The sequence below is a fragment of the Struthio camelus genome, chromosome W (genome assembly GCF_040807025.1).
Source record: "Struthio camelus isolate bStrCam1 chromosome W, bStrCam1.hap1, whole genome shotgun sequence".
NCBI classification, from domain to species: domain Eukaryota; kingdom Metazoa; phylum Chordata; class Aves; order Struthioniformes; family Struthionidae; genus Struthio; species Struthio camelus.
The window spans coordinates 36,807,742-36,833,258 of record NC_090981.1 but is presented as its reverse complement, the minus strand read 5'-3'; the positions used below and the strand labels follow the sequence as shown (position 1 = coordinate 36,833,258).

Here is a 25,517-nt window from a genome sequence, read left to right as displayed (position 1 = left end):
CACTGCAGTTCTTTTACTCATTTAACATTTTACTTTTTGTACTGCCAATTCTTTCCTTTTAAGTCTTTTTTACTTTTCAAAGCTCTAGAGCCACACTGCTCTCATAATGGGAATGGTGGTATGCAGAAGTTTGGGTTCCTAAAGCCTGCACCATTTTTTATGGAAAGAAGTATAAATGCTGATGACTATATAGGCTGTGAGTAAATCAGATGCTTCTTTCAAGTATTAGAAAACTGAAATAAAACAAAGTGAAGGAGCCAGTTTCTACCTACACTGATAAAAACCAAGGTTAGCTGTTTCTGTGTTTGGGCTGAAATTCTGGCTAAAGGTGAAACCCCCTGTATGTGCTAGAGGAAGGAGTGACAAAAGAGGATTGTCAAAAGGATATTTTTCCACTTCAACTCCAGCTCTTCTTCGCTACCATGGAAAGACCACTCAACTCGCTCTGCACGTATAAAGCTGCAAGAGGTCTTTCTGAGGGGTGGTTTACAGACGTGTCATTGCAGTGCCTGTGAATGGGGTTGTAGACAGCCAGAGTGCAAGTGTACATGAGTACACATTGTTATATGCTCCATTTAGACAGTAATCTGGCCCAGAGCCAGACTTTCTTGTTTAATCTGTAGTAAGTAATGCTTATTTAAACTAAATACACTAGGAGATAATGTTTCTTGCTTTGTGAATGTAGATGCTTTGGCATGCTGAAATTTAAATATGAGCGCATATGCACACATGTGAATGAGTCGATCCTTTTTTTCAATCCAGATGCTGTATTAGTAAATGGGGAGAGTAGCCACTGGCAATAGTCTTTATTTAGCTAAATTTACAACAAAAATGTTGCGCTCCTTGTAGATGTTAATACATCAGCGGAGAAACAGACCAGACATAATACTCCCGTTTGTGACTAGAACACCCTTTAGGACACATTATTTATCTTTGCGCAATATAAGCTTTCATTTTTTCTGTATTTTTCTGTTGGTAGTGCGGATGGTATGGGGGCTTGGGGTTTCTTTTTTTGGTTCTTAATTTGTCTCCTTCTAGTCCTTTATTTTGAAATATCAAACGCTCTCATAGGCTAATTTTGGGTGACTGAGCCATTAACAGTAGTGCCATTATGAGCACTCGGTATTTGTCACCAACAATCACAGTGTACATGCTTACATTTTATGTGTTTAAAGTAGCAGTCCTGTGCTCTTTCAAGCAATTCAATCCAGTCAGTGGCAAAATATCAAGGTTCCCCTTACTTCTTCCTATCCTAATTATAAAGAAATATAGTTGCTGACATAGGAAAGTAAGAGAAACAGGGAATTTGCACATAATCCTTCCCATATACATTTCCTGCCATTAAACATTTGTGAGTGACCAGGGAAAACAGGACCCGCTTATGTATCACCGTATCTGATACATAGAGTGCTTGGTCAAAAAGAAATATTATTCTGTTTGTCCACCTGAAATGTCTAAATTTCAGACAGAGACCAGAGCAGGCATGGTAGATAGAAGGTATCTGGCACATAGGAGATGCCACATGAGGAATCTACTTACCTTTAGACATAGTAAAATCAAGTTGGCCATGTACAAACCAAGGGGCTTTTGGCTGAAGTGCCATTGCCAGGCACCTAATCCTATCATACGTTGAAACCCCAATAACTATTACAGAGGCAAAAGTTCCTGTCAGAGTCTCTCTTCTGCTTCCTCCTATTTGATTTTATTTAGCTCTGTTTGTCATATGAAGAGGCTTGGCTGCAATAGTCTTTACAGTAACCCTCAGTGGAACCAGGAAGCAGAACCAGTGCAGGATTCGCTCTAGACAAACCTTCCTTTATGCAACGGCTGAGCATGTCATATTAAATGAAAGGCCCTTTAAAGTGCAGTGAAGGACTCTTCAGCAGCCTGCTTCCATGTTCTTACAACCCTCCAGCATAACTTACAGCAATGAGACAGCAGTGATTTATGCTGGTAAAAGAACTATTGTCCTGGAAAGCCTCAAGCATGCTGAGTTACGGCTTGCTGAATAGTCCAGCTAAAGAGGAGTTCTAAGCAGGATGCCCTAAAATTATAACAAATAAAATGTTCATGATTAATCAGTATAAAAAAGAAGGTTTTGTACTGCTTTGTTACATCCTATTTTTAGTGTACTAGTACATAAATTACAGATCAAAAACTTAAAATACTGGTATTATTCAGTCTACCCAAATCTTGAACATGATAGTGGAGCTCTGATATGATTTTTTTCTCCATGAGTCAATAGAGGAGGGATAATGTGAAGATGTGTTAATTAACAGATAATATAGCAACTCAGAAATTAGTAGGTTAGGCAGTATCAAGTATACTTCACACTTTAAATTATAAATTAAGATCTAAAGAATTGATAGGGATGCAAGAATAATAATGGTCAATCTCTGCTATTTCATCTCCTTTTGTTGAATCAGACAGATAGGACTAAATCCATTATATATTGATATATACATATATATACACACACACACACACATATATATATATATGTGTGTCCTAGGCAAAGACATCATATAAATGAGAAAATTCACCTCTATCAAGTACACACTGGCTAATACAACATACAAGAGAGCTGATTTTTTTTCCTGCATCCTATCACTAGTTCTGGCAGGTACAAATAGATGTTTAGGGTAAAAAACATGTTTACTAGTTCTGTGCAGCTAAAATGTTCGCAAGGTAAAGGTCAAAGAATATTTCATTCCCTGCTGAGCAAATGGTCAGGAAGCACATTTGTCTGCATTTCCTGTCATAACAGGAAGAGTGTAACTTCTTCCTTTCCACAATGGCTTCAGTTCTGCTTCCCACCTCCAGCTCTTTCTCCCCCAAGGGCTTTCCAAACCATTCCTTACAAGACAGCAAGGCTGTGCCTGTGTCTGTGTTAGTTTTCAGCTGTACTATGCTAGCAGAGGCCTCATTTACTATCACACTCTCTTTACTTAGGCTTCTTGCTCGCACTTCAAATTAAAAGTAATTTGACCTAAATATTTACCTTAGGCTAATTCACTCTCAATTATGCTCAAAACATACATTTGTAATACAAGCACACTTAACCTTAAAAATAGTACATTCTAGAAATTCATGATTCAGTTCAGCATGTCTTTTAAAACTTCAGCTTTCAGGTAGTCTGACAAAACATGACAAGTGCTATCACAGCTGTACAGATCACTACAGTTTGAGAGGCATGAAAACTTAAGGTATATTCTTTGCCTACAGAAAATTAACTTTCCCTCTGACCAGGGCCTAACTGTAATGATATATTCCAAGGATATAGCCTGTCATGTGCGACCGAATGTAAGGAAGAGGGAGGATTCTAATATGTAAAAGATAAAGAGAATATTGTGTTTAAAACAAAAGTTCATTGAACAGATTGATGCTTAGCTGCATAGTTAAGCATTTATATTTTCATCCGAAAACACCTCCCTGGGGAGAAAAAAAATCCTAAAATCTTATCCCCAGATCTTGTATAAAATCAAGCCATCTCATCAGGGAAGACTGAAAATATCAAGATGCTGGTAGAAAAAGGTTTCTTCTTTAACTTGCACTCATGTTAGCACCAACAGGCAAGGCTCTTTTCTGTTTCTACAGGGAAGGTTCTGATTCAGCTGACAGTCTTTTATTCTTTCCTTTTAAATAGCGCTGAAGCACAGATAAAAATAGATGCACATAAGTCTGAAATTAGTTTTGAAACTAGCAGCATTCGGTATCGAAGGCAGTAGAACAAATCTAGGTCTTCCTGCAAACGGTCATTTCCCTCCAGGATATTCTTCCCCTGCCCCGTAACCTCACTGCACTCATCTACTTTAATTTGTTCTCTGTTGAGCTGGTAACCTGGTGAGTCTTGCTTTACAGCTCTACAGATTTGCTGGAATCAAAGAATGATAAAAAGATCTACACGTGAAAAAGTTAAGCAGCAAGTATTTATTACTGTAATATCTGACAGAATTACAGAGATAGGCTACTTTCAAAGGGTGCCCTAAATATTTAAGTGTCTTAATATTGAAGTATACCCTTCCTACGGTATTTAATAACACTTAAGCCCCCAGCAGCTCATTACAAATTGAAAGAGATGTTTCACACAAAGCGCACAGAATCATTAGCTAAGGTCAGCTCAGTTTCAGTTGGGAATCTGACAACAACATGCTTCAGAAGCAGAAAAATAAAAAAAATGCAGAATTAATGAGCAAGATGATCAGAGGGATAAACGGTGGATCACTGCGTAAGACCAGATCTTTCTTGATTTTAACTAGAAAAATCAGCATACTAAAAGTAAGAGGGCCTCCCAGACCTTCTTCCAGAATGTCACTGGGTCAATACGCCCTCTTTCCTGGGTCAATGCGCCTCTGAGTTTAGCTCACAAACCATGAATTTAATAAGACATTTTTTAAGTGACCTTGTATACCAGTAATACGATACCATTATGTCATTACACCTATTTATTTTAAGCCTGGGCAACCTTGCCTGGATTGGTATAAAGATAGTTTCAGATGATCTCTGTCTATGGTAGACCACAGAAGGCCCTCATTAAAACTCACAGAAATGTTTCAAACTGATGGAAAAAAAAAGGAAAAATTCTAAGGACTCTTCTGAGGGGGATGAATGCAAATTCTCCTTCATGTGTTGGCCGTAACAGAGCTGAAAGTTTTTTGCACTTAAAGAAAAAAACCCATGAAAATAAATTTCAGCCATGTTTTTACAAACATCCTTCCTCTTTTTTTCAAACAACCCAGAATGCTTCATAGCAGCCGTTGCCAATCTGATAGCAATTCCTGCACAAAGAACTCATAGCAGTTAGGAGCTTCCGATATCAGATGTCAGTGCGAATATTTTTGGCTACCAGTTCTGTAGCTGGTGCCACTAATATCAAGTATGCAGCCTACTCTGAGGGGCTGTTGGCAAGGCTACTGCACTCTCATGAGTCTGAGCAGCACTACCAAAGATGTCTTATTCATCTTGCATTTACCAAGACTATGTTATCCAGTGTCACAATAATAAAAAGAACATCTCTGGTCACACTGGCTGCTTATAACAGGATTCTCTTTAAAGTTTTAATTTACATTTAATACCACAATGGTAACCAGAGCACACAAATAAATACAAACTTAGTCTAACACTGGCAGTTATTTATATTCCTTCTCCCTGTGGCCTAAAGCAGAGTGACAGAGAATTTTTCGGAGGACTATGGGCATTTCTGAAAGTTTCACAACTAAAAGGAAATTTGGGATCCTGCACAGAAGACTCAAACACCCTCACCCCCTTTGTCACCACACAGTAATTATGGGGCCAGGAGAATATAGTCAATTGGCAGCCCACGTGAAACAACATTAAATGAATGGCACCTCCTAGGTAAGAGCCTGGAGTTTGCACTCCCTGAAGTCAATGACAGAGCTCTCATGCACTCCAAGGTAACAGGACTGGGCCACTAACGTCGAGACTGCGTTAATTTTCCTTTAACTTATGCAAAGATTTAAAAGTTTCAATAGTTTCAGGAAAAGTACAAATCCCCCTATTGCACATTTCTATGAGATTTGCAGCCAGAGACATATGACTCTTTTGACTGTTTTAACTTACTTTTTATATCAGGATGGTGAGTAAAGTACACAAGTCCAATGAACTAGATTTGCTCAGAAGAAATCCTCTTCTAGTGAGGGCAGCACTATTTCAGTCCTTCCTGATCTGCTCACACAAGCACTTTGAACAACAGAGGAATCCCCTACCATAGCAGACAGTGGTGTGGAAGAAAACAGCTGTTTTGCTAATAGGACGAATACTCCTATTAGCAATGGTTAATGCAATAGGTGCAATGGTTAACCTAAATAGTTAGTCTGGACACTGGGCAAACGAGTGGAAGAGCAAGGCTAGAAATCATCTTCCACAGGCTTTGTAACAGTTTAAACTCTTTTGCGGAAACTGTATTATCCAAACAGCTTCATCTTGCAATGGAATAGGGTGGAAGAATTCAACTACTGCTATATCCCTTGGTTCCGATTCATGCTCCACTTATGTTCTCCATGTATGTGCTGCCCTGCAGATAATTTATGTGCTTGAAAAAGCTGAGGATGCATGAACCATGTACATCATATTCCCATCTAACATGCCTTGTACTGTAAAATCACACTATGTTTGAATATAAATAACAATAAGGCAGTTTCAAGTCAACAATTTGCTGCTGCTCTTGCAAACTCCTTCTGGTAAGCTAGTAAGAAGCAGAAAAAACAGTCTTATAAACTGAATAGTCTTCCTTCCATATCATGGTAAATGGAGCTATGAATAAGCTTTGCACAAGTGTGCTTCAGTCGGGATCTTGATTTTATTAATCAAAAAGTTTTAACAGATTTTTCCTATGCAATCTTTTAATCTAGTCTGTACATTCAAATATATTTATGACATCAAATATGAAAAATAACACAGGAATTTAAGCCAGTTATTGTTTAAAGATTACTGTAAGTATATCAATTAGAAAACCAATCAAATGATGCAACTTTCTACAGAAGCAGCAATAGCTCAAGGAATATATTATATTGTAAGAAACAGTAAGGCTTGTAAGGCTTGTATATCTCATACAAATTGTTAAAAGAACAATCAGCTAATAGTGAAAATCCAGTTGTACTTAATCATTTATAATGGCTAAAACTCAAAAGCCTGATCCCACGGTCCAACTGAATCAATGGAAATCTTTTCACCGACTTCTCTAGGCTTTAAATCAGGATGCTAAATATAAAGAGGAGAAAACCTAGTAGAAACACTTTCTACACTTTATGTTTCAATGTATTAGTAGAAATAGGAAGCGGAATCAAGCCAATTATATTATGTGGAGGCTAAAGCACAATAAACTGTGCCTTCAGCTTCTCAGCACATCTGGCTAATCAAAACTATGGAAATTACCAAACACTAGCAAGATAAGTGCTTCCTACATTAATACTACAGTTGTTACCAGTGTTGTAGTTTTATTGATAATTATTCCTTCTGAAATTTTGAAATTCTACAGTGAATGACTTAAATGCTTGCTGCATTCATTTTTTAAAGTAAATTTACTCTTCTTAAAAGATATCTGCGTGACAAAACTGGGGACTTAAGGCCTCCATAGGTCCTATATTTGAGTAAACATGTTGACACTGAAGCTATTGTATAAACAAATGTTACTAATGTTACTTTATAGCTTCACTTACAAAATGATAATTTAGGTACGCTTTGAAAAGAAACCACAGTAGGATGGAAGAGTTCAAAACAAACAGTATCGTAATGGTTAATGGTATATGCAGTTCAATATTTCACATCCAATTTCAATTCCAGGCTATAAACCAATTAAATCAAATATGGTGGTGGTTTTATATTGACAGCTTTTTGGCTTGGCCCACAGCAATAAGCGACCTTTAGGGAAAATACAAACTGTATCCCCCATAAATCCTTGTATACTTTTCCCTTCATACTTGGTTTTCTGCCCTGAAGAATACAAGTTACTACCCACACTAGAGAATTTACAAATTCTGAGAAATCACACTTAAAATTTACAATTTTTTGTTATGTTAAATTGAGTTTATTCTGACATTTAAAAATCCTTGAAGTCTAACAATAACATAATCACTTCTTATAAAACAACTTGAGTATCTAAAGAAAATAATAGTCAAATGAATATAACTAATATATTAAAAGTAACTCAGTATCAGGTGCTTAAGAAACGGTTACAGAAGATTACGCCTAAATTGCAACCACATGTATGTAGAACACTAGACACAGTATTAAATAATTTTAATGAGAATTTCTCACACTTGTGATTCTCCAGTTTCAACAAAAAATCTATCAGATACATAGATGTAAACAGCAATAGCTTTTCATTGATTTTATTTTTAGATGCCAACTGCTGAATTTTATGATCATATTTTAAGTAACAGAGGTAGTGTTGCTAATACGTGATGTTGAGCTACTCAGCCATTTTATTTAAAACAGTGAAAATAATTAATTAACCAGTCCTGGCAGACCTATTTAGCCACAGCATTGGTAAGGGAAATTTTGTCTCATGACTGCAACACGCTAGTATTATTGGATGTTGGCTTTAGAATGTGTTATGATACACAAATTCTTTTTAAATTTCATATTCAGACAAAAAAACTACAGATTTTTTATGAAGTACTGACATTTTTCTGTGCAGGAGGTAAAAATAAAAAGATTGCAAAGACGTAAAAACATGAGTAATTTGGATCTATGAATTTAAAAGAAGGTCCTGATGCAAATAAAGACAGAGTATAATAGTTCACAAAATACAACACTGTAGCCCTAAACCTGTAAAAACTTTCAGATGCGCTTAACCATATATATTATACCCTGAAGTCAAAGGGACTACAGAGAGGACCCAAAGTAACACAGTCTTTACATCAGTCTTTATAGAATCAAGGATTACATTAATATATTCCTAGCTACTCATGTTACTAGACCTGAAAAAAATATATGTGAAGTTTCTGGTTGTTTTTGAAACTGCCTTTTCTTCGATAGTCTTCCATATAGTGTGTATTTGTATATGCATGTGTGTGTATGTATGCATATACACACACACATGTATATACGCACGCACACACACACACACACACACGTCAAGTTACCACCCTTTTAATCATTTCTAATAATGTCACCCTAGAAATATAATACGATGTTCAAATACAGTATTTTTGCTACTCACCTGTCTGTTACGTTCATCCATAATCCTTGTAATCTGAATCTTTTTTCTCCCCATAGTCCCCGTTTTTTTTTCTCTCCTTCTTCCTTAAAATTATGTATTTTTTCCTTCTCTTTTCTTCCTCTTTCCTGTTTCCTCAAAACAAGTCTCCTTCTTCAGCACTTGCTCTACTCAGTTCACAGTCCCCTGCATCCGTTCCTGCTGAACACAGAAAGGAAATCAAATGTTACCACAAAATTAATAACTAGATGAAAGTTAGTACAGGGGAGTTGACCAGGTATCCTAATTATAATTTAGTGAACAACTTAATTATAATGACTATTTACTGCATCTATAAAGTAGAGTGATGCATAGGGAAATACTTATAATAATATAATATTATAATTCAAAGGTTTCTTTTTATGAACAATCCTACAAATCTTTCACCAAAAGACAGGCACCAAAATGCACATTGCCAAAACTTTAACAGAATTACGTATCTCTAGTTTTAAGTATCACTCACTGCACTAATATGAAAAATTACCTAAATCAGAGAGTTAATGAACCTTTCTGTACCTATGTATGCTAAGTAGGCCAGCTAATTCATTTCTGAAGGGAAACAATCTTGTGTTTTGACAGCAGAGGTGATAATGTCCCTCATTATGCAAATAGGATGGACTTTTATTAAAGTGATATTTGAATTACGAAAAATATCAGCTAGTTTAAATCCAAAACTTTTAAACTTATTCTTTAGGAATACGGACTATGCAAGTATTACCCAAGCTACTTCAAGAAAAAAGTTGTGTGCTTTCCCTTATTTCATTTCAAAGTAAGTTCCAAGCCGTTTTGGTGGGTGATTTATAACATACATCTTTCCTTATAAGAATTTCTACACAAGGAGCCAAGCTACGGGGTACAGAGTAATAAGGACAGACGATAAATGAAGAATGTTTTGAACAAATATTTTCATAGTTTTTATAACGAACTGATATTAGCTCCCTGAGCCTTACAATAACAGTGGAATTGCAAAACTCAGGACAGTTAGATGTAACACACAAAAATACATGCAGAAGCCTTCCCTGTTTCACAAAATGTCATAAATCACAAAAATAATTTTAAAAAATAAAAAAATTGTAAAATAATTTTAAGCAACAAAAGACTAGATAACATATAAGAAAATACATAAATGATGTTCAATCGTACTAAAATAAAAGTAAGATGCTTACACTTTTCCCTTTTTCACCTTTGTTTACCATATTTTCATATTTATATGTTTGGAACATAACCGCATAGCTTTCTTTTAAATGCAGAGGAGAAAACCAATACGAAAATGAATCACTACATGATTTTTAAAGTTTTTTACCTAGTTCTACATTGTATTAAAATACTTATTTACTAATCAAAATTTAATCATTTTAAAACAGAGGTTGGTGTTTCCTTATTTATTTTAAGCTCATAGTCTCACAGCCAACCTGCTCAATTCCCACAATATGTTACGTAACACTAAGCCGATGTCCTGGCCATTTAATCCATTATTTGGCTCTGATTCAAAGCTACTGAGGTAGAAAAGCTAGACTTCACTCATTCTGATCTTCAATCGTCTCTTGATTTTCTTTGCATATATTAAACTTTAAGCTGCTCAGTGTTTTATCACTCTAAGAACAAATGAGCTAACAAATAAGCAGTCAGTTGAAGTTTTAGAACTAGCCAGTATGACACAATTAATTTTTTGGGTAAAACAAAATTGCAAGTATAATATGCACTACCTTTCTGTACATGACTGTCTCTTTATATCACCCTAACTGAATCCTTACTATAATGCAGGATATGGCATGTAACATGGGACAATTTGTATTGTCAACATTATAAAGTGTAAAGACTGCAAAAAATTTTTTGCTGCTTTTCACCTATTTGAACACAGTTCAGCAATTTTTCAGTGCTTAAAAAGACATAATGGCTCTTGATCGTATTTACCACAAAAACAAAAGTGCATGACATTGAAATAAATTAAGTAGAATAAAAGTATTTAAACAAAGTTTTTTTCTAAACAAAGCTAGGAGCCGGTCTTATCTGATATTCAGTGTTGACAAACAAACCCAGGCTATTTTTAGAAACAGTTTTAAATTTCCTTGGACTGGGTTTCTTTCCTGTTTTTCCTATAGTCTTACCTCTGATACAAAGAGCAAGTTAGAATGGTGTTTCCCATGCACATGCAGGACCCAAAGGAGCCTAACAGGCTTTCTCTGTAACAGTAAGCCAATACGCTAATCCACAGCAAATGCATATGGAACAATTTCCTTTCCTTTCATTCAGCTGAAGCCGGTGGCACTATCGGCTTACAGCACTACGCCTGCCTAAGCTCTTATTCACTTGAAGGTGGAAGGTCAGGGTGGGCAGATTAGAGCAGTGGTGACAGGGTTAGCACGGATGAGAGCTGCTTTGCAGATCAAGATTCTGGTGCTGCATGAGTACAGAAAAATCACTGAATACTGAGAAAAACTCAGGAAAGGCACACACAAATCTTCATGGAGTAGCAATATGGTGAGTCCCTCCCACACACTTATTCAGTTCCACATTTAAGACACACACATCAGTTTCCACATTCCAGTCTTCAAACAACAAAAACTTTTATAGACAGTTTAGAGTCAGAACACTTAAATTCCTATGATCTACCCCAAATTATCTTAAACTAATTCATGCAACACTTGATGAGATGAATTTTGTTCTTCATTACCTGGAGCAATCCACTAAGTACACTAATTTTACTCTAAGTGGAAAAATAGATGAGGAAGAAAATAAAGGTGAAGGGAGCAAGGACGATTTTGTTATTACATATTATCATACAATCTGAGAGAGGCTGAAGGAGAAAAAAGAATGGGTTAGACCATGTATATCTAACACACAATCTGTGAAGAAATGTAATTTGACTTCCAACAGGCAGTAGGTTACCTTTTCTTGAATTCATTGATGAAAAAATAGCTCTCATTTGCTTTTTGCTTACTAGTCTCATTTCAAATGAGTTTGTCTAGCAAATATTTCCTTTTTTATAATTTCTGCTATTTTTACTGCAACTAGAAACAAACTGGAAATGCTGTAGTACTCTCTATGTCAGTCTTACTATTTATACACATACATGCATACCAACACATGCAGCTTTGTGTGCTATACTTACTCTGTCTATGTTCTGTTCATTTCATTAGTACGTACAGATATGCATGCACATACACAAAAGCAGACTGTTGGATTGATTCCAGATTCATTGGATTCAGATGAGTGAATCAAGACATCTGATTCAAGGCTGATAACCTTCAAAGGTTGGCATCTTCAGGGTCAGCTAGACTGTAAAGAACTATGGAGACCAACAAATCTCCATGGCTGCTTTAGGACTTCAGCCATGCTCCCAATACTTTTTTGAAAGTTCTTGCAGGATTAAGTTCCTGCTAACTGATCGGACTGTACTTCCCAAACACAAATAAAGCACACTAGCTAGAAAACTTGAAAGTACTACAAAACTTAAATAGCACCGCAGGCTTTCATTATGCAAGAGAATCTAAAAAGGAACTTAAAATAATTCCAGAAGCTTTGTTGAAATAGCTTTCCACATAAAAGAAACTTTCCAACATAATGACATGGTTACATGTAAACAATTTGCATTTAAAGAAATACATAGTTACATGCCATGGTGTTACAGTCTTCAGCATTTTTTCTTTTTGCAAACCCAAACATTACAAAAAATGAGTCTGCTTACAAAAAGAGGAACTTCATTTTTGGCGGGCTTCTGTTCACTATATGATTTGGCAGAGGCAAAGAGCTTCTGCCAAAGCTGAGAGGAGATTGATCTGAGCCTTGAGAAGGCAAAAAACCCTAATGCTTAACCTAGTGCTGCAGATCATTCAGCCACTCTCTTTCAACACATTGACACACAAGCATACACATGCAGACCCCCCCCCACACTCACTCACTCACACACACACACACACACACACACACACACACTCACACACACACTCACACACACACACACACACACACACACACACACACACACACACACACACACAAACTCACACACACACTCACACACACACACACTATCCCTCTCTGCAACACAGAAGAATCTTGACAGAATGGCAGGAAACACGCACAGAGCGGTCAGGGAAGGATATGATGTCAGCAACCACGAACAATAAAAGGTGTAAAGGTGCTTCCTTCCCTAAACTGTTCCAGAAGTGCAAAATGGGAACCAAAACTCTCCACTTCCTTCTCCGAGCAGAACTGTCTGAATCTGCTCTGCTGCAACACCCCAGACAGAGAGCTCTTTGAACAAGTCACACAAAACAGGAGAGTCAAAATATTTAATTTCTAAACAAGAAGGCAGCCAGAGCAAAACTAAGTTAAAATGTGCTGGGGATTAGTATTTTCATGGTTGCTTTACAAAAGAAACAAACTTGCCATAAAGATGTCTCTGTTCCATTAGGCGGCTTGCATTCTGAGTGGATTAATTAGATCAAAATTAAAGAATCAAACGAACCCTTTTTTGTTATCAAGATGTAAGGAAGCAAACAAAAACGCTGTCCCCATTCTCTTACCAATCTTATCTTGAAAAATAAAAGTCAATTCAAAGATCAATGACATCAGTGCAAGCCTTTCTGTTTACTCCAAAGAATTTTGAATCAGATTCTAAACTAAAATCTAAATGTACTGAGTAAGAATTCATTAGCTACTTGTTCTACGAAAAAATGCCCACAAAAACAACACAAAACCATGAAAATCTACATCAGGTCGTACGTATTCAAGTAAAATTGTCACTAAAATGTTATCTGTAAAAGCCCTAGCTGATGAAGTGTCATATACAGGAAAAGACAGCCACAGTAAAGAGATAAATGGGCAACCTGCATCAAATAAAGACACTGATCACTTCAAGTCTGTCACCTTATGCTGGATAAAGTTAAGATAAATACAGAAAAGGGTGAAAGTAACATTCATCTCTGATATTATCCCACTGAGATCAGCAGACATTACCTTCAAGATAGAAGTGGTCCTTCACATTCAGTGTGGTTTGGTTGGTTGGTCACTACAGAGGACACAACTTGGCCCATTAACAGAAACTTTATGACAAAATTACATATGTCATCACCACGGCAATACATCAGTAATGCAGAAACAGCCCAATGTACAGTATGGTTATCCAGGCAGAAAGCCACGCAACAAATGAATCTGAGTCATCGCATGGTTTCAAACATCTGTCCACAACACTGATTAAACAGAACCTACATTCATGTGTTTTGATCTTATGGCTAGACTGCCACATTAAAAGATGTGGAAGGGAGCTCATTTTAATCTGCTAAATTTAACTCTCAAGAGTTCGTGCATTTTGCTACAGGAAGTATAAAACAAACATTTAAGCCATCGTGGATATAACATAATATATGAAATACTACAGACTACTAGAATATGTCAAACTGGAAAAGGCTGAACATAAAGAAAATTTCTGTAATTTTTAAGTACTGAATTTTATTAATCTTCTCATTTATCCAATCTGAGACAAAACATATTTTGGAAAAGTAATACTGTCTACCTGCTGATTTGCAGAGTGCATTTAATTTATAACAGAGAGGAAAATTCAAGAGTAATAAAGTTCTGCATCAAGCAAAGAGAATTAATTCACAACCTGCAAAAATCAATCTCTGCATTTAAATCATTAGTTTAATGTTTTAGAGAAAACTTTAATAATTTGGTCTGAATTCATATTTCACTAATTTTACTACTGGTTTTGAAAGTATCTGTGAATTTGTAAGATTCTATTCCCTAACTGGTACTGGCACACTCTGCTTTTTTTTTTTTTTTTTTGTAAGGGATAGCAGAATGTGTTTATTATAGTAGTCTCAGCTTAAGGAGATACATTTTACTTGTTTTTCTCATTGATATTTGCCTATATTCCCATTATATTGACAATGTAGCAATGAATTTCAGAAAATTCCTGTCTTTCTTTTATAGATTCCTTACTTCTAATTTTTTTTTTCCTTTTTATGTTCTTCTTCCAGCTGAGAAGAGGACCAACTTAGTGTTTTCTTAATCAATACTATTACTTGTATGCATAGGAGGAAGTGGCATGAGAAGATCTAGCACTGTGAAATGTCTGCAATTTGGAGTTGAACACTTCTAAAACCAATTTTAAGAATACTTTCAGCTCCCTTAAATCAGACAACTGAAGTCACTGTAGCTTACAACTGAAGTACAGTACCAAGTTATCTCAGAGCAAGAACTTATGCCACATGGGTGGAAAAGCTTCACTTGCTGTTGTTTTGCAAAGTTTTCCCCTGAGGTTTGTTTGGCTAAATGGAGCACCATTTCCAAAATACCTCAGAAGATGGTACTGCCTAACAGTAGTCCTACTGTCATCGTACCACAGAAACTGCTTCTGAAAAGACTGAGTTATCCAGACTCTGTATGCACTTATCAATTTAAGCTGATCCACACCTCCAGGAAAAGGAAAGGAGCGACTTCAGACCTCCAGACGATGCTCCTTTACCTTCCAGACGATGTGCCGAGAGTTGTCTATCAGGCCTAATCAATCAGGGTTTTCAGAGCAGCACAGATATGTTATAGCAAACCTGGATTTGCTGATAAAGATCCATGAAAGGAGGCCAAAGGCCTTCCAAGGGACTGTGGAATTTGCCACAGCTGGTGAGTCATTCCTTGCAGTGGTGCACCAAAAGAGGAAGCAACCACTAGAAATCTAGATGAAAACTGATTGCCTACAGCCCAATAAGAACAAATATGTGCCTGCTATGCTTGATGAAGAAAGGAAGAGTTGGCTAGTTCACAACATTTTTGAGGAGTAGATGAAGATTTGATTTGTTAAGCAAATGCAGGCAGTAATGCATATTTTAAGGGAAACAATTGAGTGAAATGCTAGCATACTAAAAAAAAGCACCCATGAAAAGTTGCTTTTAAATCTACAATGATGAGCAGGTGCTATTTCAGTGTGTACCTATCACCCAGTTCAAAAAATGGAAAGCCAGTAGTCTGAGTGGCAAAGTTGATGGGTTCAGGATTAGGCTCATGATGTACCTATGGCAGTTAGACAGACATAATGGGAGTCTGACAAATAAATATGGAATAGGATCCTTGAAATGCCTGGGAGACTGGCTCAAGCATAACAGTTTATTGAATCAGACAAGCTAATAATACAAGGGAATAAGGGATTGAAAACTGAATCACCTAATTGGTCTGAAATGGAGACAGTGACTAGGAATGTGAACCTATCCGAAAATGGAGCAGGGAAACTGGACCGCTGGAATTTCAGCTAGGAGTCTGGATACTTTTGAGCTAATAATTGGATTGGATTTCATTTTAGCTCATAGCTGTGTAATAAATGTCAGGGAAGGCATTTTACAAATTCAGTCTGTCATTTCATGGGCTGGAGGAGAAAGGGAACCATTTCAATGGTCAACACAGTATGATTTAGCATTTTCTGTACTCAAAAAGTCTTTTGGAACTACTTTGGTCTTGGTCTAGCTATTTTTAAAAACATATTTCATACTAGTGCTTATAGTTTGCAAGCGGTATTGCACACAAATACAAAGGACTTTGGAGACTGTTGGCTTATTACGGGAAACGTCTAAGATCTCTGGCGCGAAGTCATTGCATCACCTGCAAGCAGCCTCTGGCAGTGGTTACAACTAGATTTGCAGATTTGTTACTAGCGCTTGTATGTGAGGAAGTCTGTGGTCAGGAACATGAATCCCCTCAACGGCTTTTAAGAATCAGGAATCCCAAGGGGGAACTCCAAGCATGACTGGAAAAACTTGTGCACTGCAATTCCAAATCAGAGTTTGAACCTGGGCACAAGTGTCTGGTAATGCTGATACCAGTGACAGAAAGTTTTAGATTCTTCTCTATCTAAGAAAATAAGGATTACTTGCCAAAATGATTCTTCCTTATCACAAAAGATGCTTGATCACCGTCGTCTCATAATTTACAGAAATGCAAGCAAACTTGCTACATCCACTTAGACAAGAAAGCTTGAGATGGCAGTCGCTAACCTGTGGTCAACAATTAGTCTTATAGCAATAGACAGACAAAGATGGAGAAAAGAATTGAATTTTAGGGAAAGCAGGTGGACCTGATCAGTTCTACACAGACTGTCTCCTTCTTCTTTATCCTATGTGTTGCAAAGGAATTTTATATCCTCTAAACCAGGATCCTCCTTTTTCTCACTCAGCAGGCACTGTAATTATACATGTCTATGTATAATGACAAAGGCTGAGTTCTGTTATTTTAAGTTTATGCTGTATCATCACTTCATCTTTGTGAGGAGGAAAAAGATTTGGATTGTAGAAGCTCAATAACCTTATTTTAAAAAGGGTATCATGCATATTTGCAAATGAAACATTTCAGGAACTTTTTAGAGAAAAAAAAAATTTAAAGCAGGAATTTTGTGGCTTAATTCACCAGGACAAAGCATAATAAGAACCCAAAGTCTCTAAAATCCTGAGAAATAAGTGCTTGGGCACTGTATTTGGTTCAAGGACTAAGCTGAGAATTAGGAAGGATCATCCAAGGAAGTAGAATAGGGACAGAATTCAGGATGAAGGAACCTTAAAACGGGGAACATAAATGTAGAAATTAAGAGCAGAAAAACTGAGATATGAATAAGTGCCTCATTAAAAGAAAATGTGTGGGCCTTCCCCTGATAGCAGATTCAAAAGAAACATTGTGAAGAGGGTTGATGAAAGAAATCCTTTCCAACACGATCAAACTGAAAGTGACAAAAATTGTCAAGGAAAAGCTTAGGTGCAAATTGTTTTGGGTTAGTGATGGAAATATATATTGACAGAAAACTATATATTAAGATTATATAACTTATTTCTTCAGACTGGGAATGCTGCTCATGGTGTTACCATTTTAAGATCTGTTGGAATAATGGCTGGAAGATGAAATACGATACAGGGAGTAGGGTTACTACTGAGGAGCATAACTTCTATGGTCATATGGACCTGGATACTTGAATAAAAGACAGCATAGAACTTTGTTAGGTGCTAATTAATGAAGGTTTGTGATTTGTGACCATGAAACAGAAAACTGAGAGAAATTGTGAGACTGCTCAGTTAAAAAGATACTGGGTGTAGAGCCCTGAAGCAAAGCTAAAATAGAGAAATAGCTTTTGAGCTCATGAGAAAAGGGACTCAAACTGTGAGTTGCACATCAATACTTAATATTGCACATTAATTTGTGCTTTTGTCTTGTTATATTCAGAGATATATGACATTTTTGTAAACAAACAACATTTAAAAAGTACTGCAGTCCCTTAGCTGTTCCCCTGCCCCAGTGGAAACAACCTATAACACCCTGAATTAGGCTAGCTATTCAAGCCAAAAGGGGGCAATATCTCTTAAGGATCTGACCTAACATGGTGTTAGCTGCGCAGTTCAGCATCCAGCCAGGAAACTAAAACAAGCAAATATGAAAGCCTTCAAGTGGATATCTTTGAGCCACAGAAATTCCTCAAAATATGACCAAATCTTGGGAGATCCATGGAGATTACAAAACCTGCATGTGCCAATCTGTCAAACTAAATAACTAATAGTTGCTGTTATTCTTTCCAGGCTTGAAAAATTTGATTCAGAATGAATTGACTATTATTAATGTGTCAGACCTTTATTTATTTTGTTTTTTTGCTTTATTTTTGCATCAATACACTTTATTTTATATGACTCATTCAGACACCCACAGCAATCACTGACATGTCAAAGATGGACTGTCTCTCAGCTAGATATAATTTTAAATCCAGATAATGCCACTGATTTCTATGAAGCTACTCCTTTATACTAATGCAAACACGAGAACAGATCCATCACTAGCACTGAAAGAGAAGTTAGACAAGCTTTGTAGGCAGAAGTAATATTGAATATAGATTAACTGAGTTGGAAAAAATAAATGGTCTTTTGGGTGCACAAGCCTTTTTTTGCATCCACAGTGTACCCAAAAGCTCATCTTTTTTTCCAGCTGCAGGGGCTGGTCTAATAAAATATATTACCTCTGCCCAGAAACCTTCTCTTGTTTATGCCATTAGACCATCTCAGCTACAACTACAGTGTCACAGAAACAGAAATTGGCCTTCCTACAGCACAGACTTGAATGCATAACTTTCGTCTAAGTACATTTATTAGTTTTCTAAAGCAACCTAGGACCACTAATACATCCTTCTTCTGGCAATCATTTCTTACAGAGGAATGATCATACACAAAAATGTCCTACTTCTCTCTTCTCTTGTATACACAGTTCTAGAAACATACTCTTTTCCCTTTAATTCCTGACCTTCTCAGAAATGTCAAGAGTTAAATATAGTTATTCTGAAATGTAAAGTAGACTGTACAGCATGGAGGAGAGTTGCTGAGCCACTAACTGCTCATTCATTCAGTGTAAATGTTAATATGATAAATATGAGTATAAAAACTATGACACTCCCTGAACTCACTGCTTGCCCAGAGACAGCTGCAGGCTTAAAATGAAAAAAAAAAAAAAAGAAAAAGAAAAAAAGGCAAGGGAAATATATCAATCTTCCCAATGACCATGACAGCTGAAAAGTCTACATTAATGCTTCCACTCCCACTTAGACATTTTTTCCCAAGGACAAAAGGAGATGAAATGTATGTCAGGTACATAATAAGGCTAATAAAAAAAATTAAAACACCTGCATTTCACTAAATAGGAGTGAGGAACTGCCTCTCTCTGTGAAATATATGTCTTTTTCTAATGACAAAGCTCAGAAATTAGGACAGGTTGCTGCTTTTAAATACACAATGTAAACACATTTTAAATAGCAACACATGAACTGAGACTACAGCTGTTCTAAAAAAACAAAAGGAAAGAAAGAAAAGGATACTGGCACCAGTATAAAAAAAGCCATATTTATATTGCGATTACAAAATTCTGAGATCCCTTTTAAGCCACAGAATAGAAATTTGTGCATATTATGTCTCATGTGTAGAATTTTACACGTTCAGGATGAGGTATCAGTTATAAATCAGGCTACTGAGAAACAAAGTGCACTGCCATATTTGATAGTGCTAGCACACCATCATTCATTTGCCAAATCTACTTGATTTCTCCCTCCTAGCTATATCTTGACAAGAGGCTGGAAGATCCAAATATTCCCAACTAGCTTGGAACTAGAAAAGATGCACAAACAGACAATGCTATAAAAAGGAAAAGATAACATCGAAATTTCTATGAAGGAAAAAAAGGAAAAAGATGCCTAGTGGAAGACAAAATGGGCAAGGTGCCTGAAACAATTGGCTTCTTTTGTCTATTGAGGCAGGAATTTTCTGTTGTCCTGGCCTAGTGGGATAGTCTACAGATTTCTTTGTACTTGGTGGTAGAGGAAGGGGCAAGCAATAAATATATTTGCGTTAACAATATTCATGAGAGAGAACTGGAAAAACATAAGATATACAACACACTGATGATTTATGCTTTGATATGATAAAGAGCTAAAAGAGCTGCGCTTTAGATACTAAAGATCCATCTTGAACCACTTTGAAAAGCATGAAAAGCCCCACCTAATTTAGTATGCTGTTCAACTACACTGTAGTTCATATTCAGTTTTTGAAAATTATACCAGGTAACTAATACATATTTTCCACAGGAGGATTTGTGCTTCTAATTTTTCACAGAATTGGAGCCTAATAGCTCTCACCTCAAGCCCTGTAGAAGCAAATTTTCTACTGAAACAGGAGGTGTTTACCACAGAGGTAAACCCAACACTATTTGGAACTACAAAAGCCACAAGTGAACATTACGCCCTGCCTACTGAACCCCAGCTGTAACCACTCCATTAGCACATGCAGCTGGATTTATTTATTTTATTTCTTACACATACAAAACACATTGCATTTGGCAATACCAATGCAAAAAGTCAGCATTCCTGACAAACATCAGTAGAAAATAGACACACAAAATGTGCTTAATTTGCACAGGGAAATACTGCGCAATTTGCTTGACAGTCTCTGTTCTGTCTTGAATGAGCATTTTTTTTTAAACGGATCATTGCCAGCATTGCTCACTTTATTATTGTCCTAGAAGTACGCTGAAAAAAACCCAAAACACAATCAATACAAAGATATAGTAGCTAAATCTTTCCTGTGGCCTTGAATGCGCATTATGTTTTCTCAGAAACGACACTTTTCTAGCTCTATTGACATGCTAGGTTATTTCTGACAAAATATTCTTAGACCCAGAAAGCTGTGGCAAAATCAGTAGGCAATGTACTATAAAGAACTGAATCCACGGCTGGGATGCAAACACGGCTGAGATCTGCCCTTTCTCCACCAGTTATATTTCATGCTACCTTCATTTTTGACTGTTTCTTTGCTGGACACCTGGGGATATGAAACCTGGGAATTTGTTCATGCAAATGTTCCGAGAAGTAATTAAGGTGAATATTTATTACACAACATTGAAATTCTGAGTCCTTTTAGTAAATATACTATAACTCTCATCTATGAGTAAGTAAACAACTATAGAAGATCATTTAGTAGGTTTTAAATATATGAAAGTAATGTCAAGGGCAAGATTATGATTATAAAAATGTTAGCATCTGTGTTTAAAATCACTGATTTTAGAAAGTTATAATTACCATATACATTTAAAGCATTTTTACATACATGCTGTTTTAGCACTATAGCCCTTTATGCTAATGTATACCTTCTTGAAATGAAGATATTTGACAGTACTGTCATATAAGGTCCAACATGGTACACAGCAGATTCATCAATTTCCTGTTCCTTACTCTCTCTCTCTCTTACAGCATCCTAATCAACCTAATTAAAGCTTCGTTCATTTGAAACCTCAGATGACAATTTGTTTAACTCTATCCCACTGTGGTCTTTTTATAAAGAGAATTAAATTTGATCTTCTGACAGCAATTATTAAATGATCCCAACTGGCCCCAATTAAGACACATGGCTCACAGGCCTCAAAATCCAATAAAGTGCCAAGTCCTCTCTTTCATTTGTACATCTTCCTTTACCTTGCTTTATTTTCTTAACGCCAATTAAGCTCATCTTATCAAGTAGAACTGAAAGCTTTGTGCAGCCTAATTCAAGATACAATGTATCAATTTACTGCTACAGAGGAACCCAAGTAGGGACAACATTCCTGTAGCCATCTTCTGCAACCCCTCCCTGCCTCAGTTCGCCCTGCTTCTAGCTAAGTGCTTTAATGCATTCACTGTGCTGCACATGACCTACATATGCCTACTTTTAAAACACTGCATCGAAGGAGCAGTGATGAGAGAAAGATATTAAATAGCCATAGTGTAAGTTTTACACTGCTTACAATTCTCCTTATAGTAACACTTTTCTTTAAGTATTTCCACTTGGGTATCATCTCTTCACTTCAGAGATTCAAAGAAATGTGACAGTCGTGTAACTTCTGAAGTTAACCTTTTTTTACCCTTAATTTCTGCTCTAATTTTTCCACATACGTTCAGTAGTATGCTGTGCAGAAATGTTCCCATGATTCATGTAAAGGCAGGTAGCCCCAGGATTTGGAGCTCATTGATTGTGTGGTACTCCAGGGAGATCGCTGAATTAAAACCAGCCTCATGAGACTGAAGTAGCTTCCATACACATCTGGCTCTTCTTATTCTAAACCCTAACACCTGCCTGGAAATTTAACCCCCACCATTTCTCTGAAGAACAAACGGGACAGATTTATCTACTGCCATTTGGTTTAGGTCAAAGCTGAGCCATGTGATGTTCTGCTAAATTAATTGCAGTGTAATTGATATTGTTTGACACAGTTTTCAAAAAGATTATGCTCTATCCACTTTATGACCGGACCACTTTCCATATAGTAAAATACACAAGATTTTGTATTTCTACACATTCACTTTAAATTCAGCTTTGAGTAACAACTTATTATAATACACCATACATTTTCTATTTCAATATTTGTAATTAATTGCTATAAAAGACAAGATCATGCACACAGTCACGATCAAGAAAGTATGCAAAAAGTAAAAAGACTCAAAACAGTACTGCTTCCACTTCTTTTAAGTCATTAAACACTGTGGAAAATATTTTCTACATGCTTCTTTCATTCACATGCTTTACAAATGTAATCATGATATTCCTTAAACACAAAAGAGACAGAAAGACACTAAATTTCAATGCAGTATTTCCTTTACTGGCGGGAAGATGTGCAAGTTTATGTAAAACAAAATTAGACACATGTTTCCTGTCCAGCAGGGAAACATACTTTCCTTTGTAAAAATTTAAGAAATTAAAGTAATGCCAACCATTTTTCAAAAAGTGAAATAAATCTGTTGCTACATCATCGCAAATGTTATACTTAGGAAAATTACAAAAATACTGACTTTAAAGGGCAAGCAATACTTCTACTCCCACAAATTATATATGACTCCAGTAAATTTTAACTGTAATGTACAATAACAACTGAGACAGAATTTCTAATACTGCTTTCAAATTTCAGAAAACTAAGAGATTTTGAGTCTACTATGCTGTAAATTATTTCTCATTGTATTCTGATACTCCTGTAAAAGATGTTAATTTTAGATCGCTCTTCTGCTAAAACCAGCAAACCCTGAAACAGATTTAGTGCAAAGAGCTGAAAATATCCTGTGGAAAAAAGTCTGTACAGAAATCAGATCAACCCAAATCCTGCCATTACTCAGCACTGCAGTGACGTGCAGATGTTTGTAGTGGTTTAAGGAGCCAGCAGGGGCTGGAAACTCTACGTACTCAACTCCAACATGATTGCAATTGAACCTCATCAAAGTAAGAGCTCATAATTTGTCACAGAAAACAGCCAATTAACATATGTTAGAAAAAGGCTTCCATAAAGATAATATATGATTAAAGATCCAGTGCAGCTGCCACAAATCAAAATTCTGCATTTTAAAAAGAAGTATCAGTCTGTGTGTCTGAATGTTTACATTGATAATGGATACTATGTTTTAAAAATCTATGAGGAAAAAAAAACTAATTATAGTATTTCCTTCAGGTTTGGGGTTACGACTTAGGGAGATCCGGGTCCTGAAGCACTATTTACTTTCTGACTGTTGTGCTGTAAATAGATAAGACTCTCAACAAAACACAGCAGTTATTTTGTTTTGGTGCTATTTTAAAAGACAGACCTTCATTGTGAGTGAGGTGGCCTTCATTGATACACTTTGTTGTCAAGACATTCCTCTGAAAACACAGCCTGTCCTTATCTCTACCAAAAATATAGTACTGTAAAACAGTGTACTATAGCCTCAGGGCCAGCACTGTGATCATAGTTATTCAAATGCACAACCATGAATAAAACTCCACTGCAGCCAGTTCCATTATTTGGCATTCACATTGGTGAAAATAAGATCTGAATCTAGCCTGTAGCCATTCTTTGAATAAATATATCAATAAAAAATAGTTTTCATATATGCGTGGATGGAAAATGAAGCCTGTCGCTTTATTAACACATAACTCTGATGCTGACTGCGATCTATTCTGAACAGTAATCTTTGTTCCTTATATCTTGCACAGCAATATTTTAATTATTGAAACACTGCCTAATTAGGCTACTATCTTTTTTACAAATATTGTCCATTTTTTCCTGCAATCACTTACATCTCTTATGCTCAGTCAGTAAACTCTGAAATTATTTGAATAGTACTTTTTTGTATGTGTGTGCATGCGTGAGCGTGTGTGTCATCGTATTGTAAAAGGAAGTGCTTCCTCTTTTCTATTTGAAAGAGACCCAACAAAAACAAAGTTTTGAAACCCAGTAGTTTGACTGGACATTAGTTAATTTATTTTTAAAAAGCTTTAACTTGTATTCAGTCAAATATAAATCTCATGTTGATGGATAAAATCAGGGACAAATTTTAATCAATGCTAACAGAGAATAATATAGTGGAGATACAACTCTCCGTAAGTGGAGAACGTGATGGTTTTTAAGGGCCTTTTCTCCCCTTTAAATCCCTTTAAAGTTTTCAGAAATGCTGTTTCCATTAATGCTAGAGGCTATAGTATGTCATGACAAAGTTTATTCTCTTAAAACATCAGTACTACACTGGTACTGAACCATCTGTTGACTTTAAAGCTATGGTTTCAAAGGTCCTGAGTAGGCATGGAGTTTTTACATGCTAAAACTTAAGATGCTGAGAGGTCAATAAGATAGCTCAGAAGTGTTTAAAGCTTCTCGTATGTGCAAGATCGTCTGAAAAAGACCAAAAGCACTCCACATTTCTGACCTATTTACATGAGGCAAAATTTCCTAATATTCTTTAACGTTCTTCACTACATTATATTAAGGTAGAAAAAAGTATTCATTATGAATCACTGTACTTTTTAACAAAACAGTGTGAATAATGTTAAGGTTATGCTGCCTTTTTTTCCTCAGGAGTGTGTTCATTGATTCCCAAGCAATCAGTAACATTTTTGATTAAGATCTCAGAAATAGCTGAAAATCCCAAAGCTTCTCTGCTGTTGAAATACTCACATATCTTTGACTGTCCCCATCTAATGACAGTAAACTATGCAGCCTCAAGCTAAAAAGATTAATTTCCATTCTGCAATGAATAGACAAAAAGACTGGACAAAATCCATTTTAATACCAACTACATTGTTACAGCTATTAAAGAAAATACACTTTTGGCCCTAGAGACATTTTGAGATGGAAAGAACAAAATTCAAGGTGCAAATCAAGTATTACTTTGTAAATGGCACAATAAACAAGAGTCAGACAAGAACTATATTTTTTTTCTTGTAATTTTTTGTGGAACAACACTACACACTTTAAAGAAGCCAGCTTCAAATCTAGCATTTATTCCTGATAATAAAACTGC

General features: G+C 36.2%; 1 protein-coding gene across 13 annotated transcripts in view; it reads right to left on the bottom strand.

Annotated features, from left to right (window-relative positions):
- LOC104150110 (myocyte-specific enhancer factor 2C) overlaps positions 1-25,517 on the bottom strand; it is a 132,516-nt gene that overhangs the window by 71,405 nt on the left and 35,594 nt on the right. For 8 of the 13 annotated variants that reach the window (XM_068924527.1, XM_068924530.1, XM_068924535.1 and 5 more), the window contains one exon: positions 8,684-8,881. In XM_068924527.1, the coding sequence (XP_068780628.1) occupies positions 8,684-8,737 (54 nt within the window). In that variant the 5' untranslated portion in view covers positions 8,738-8,881. Of the gene's footprint in view, positions 1-8,683; positions 8,882-11,831; positions 12,748-13,681; positions 13,811-25,517 lie in introns of those variants that run through there. The other 5 variants (XM_068924525.1, XM_068924532.1, XM_068924526.1 and 2 more) reach the window with 4 other exon arrangements.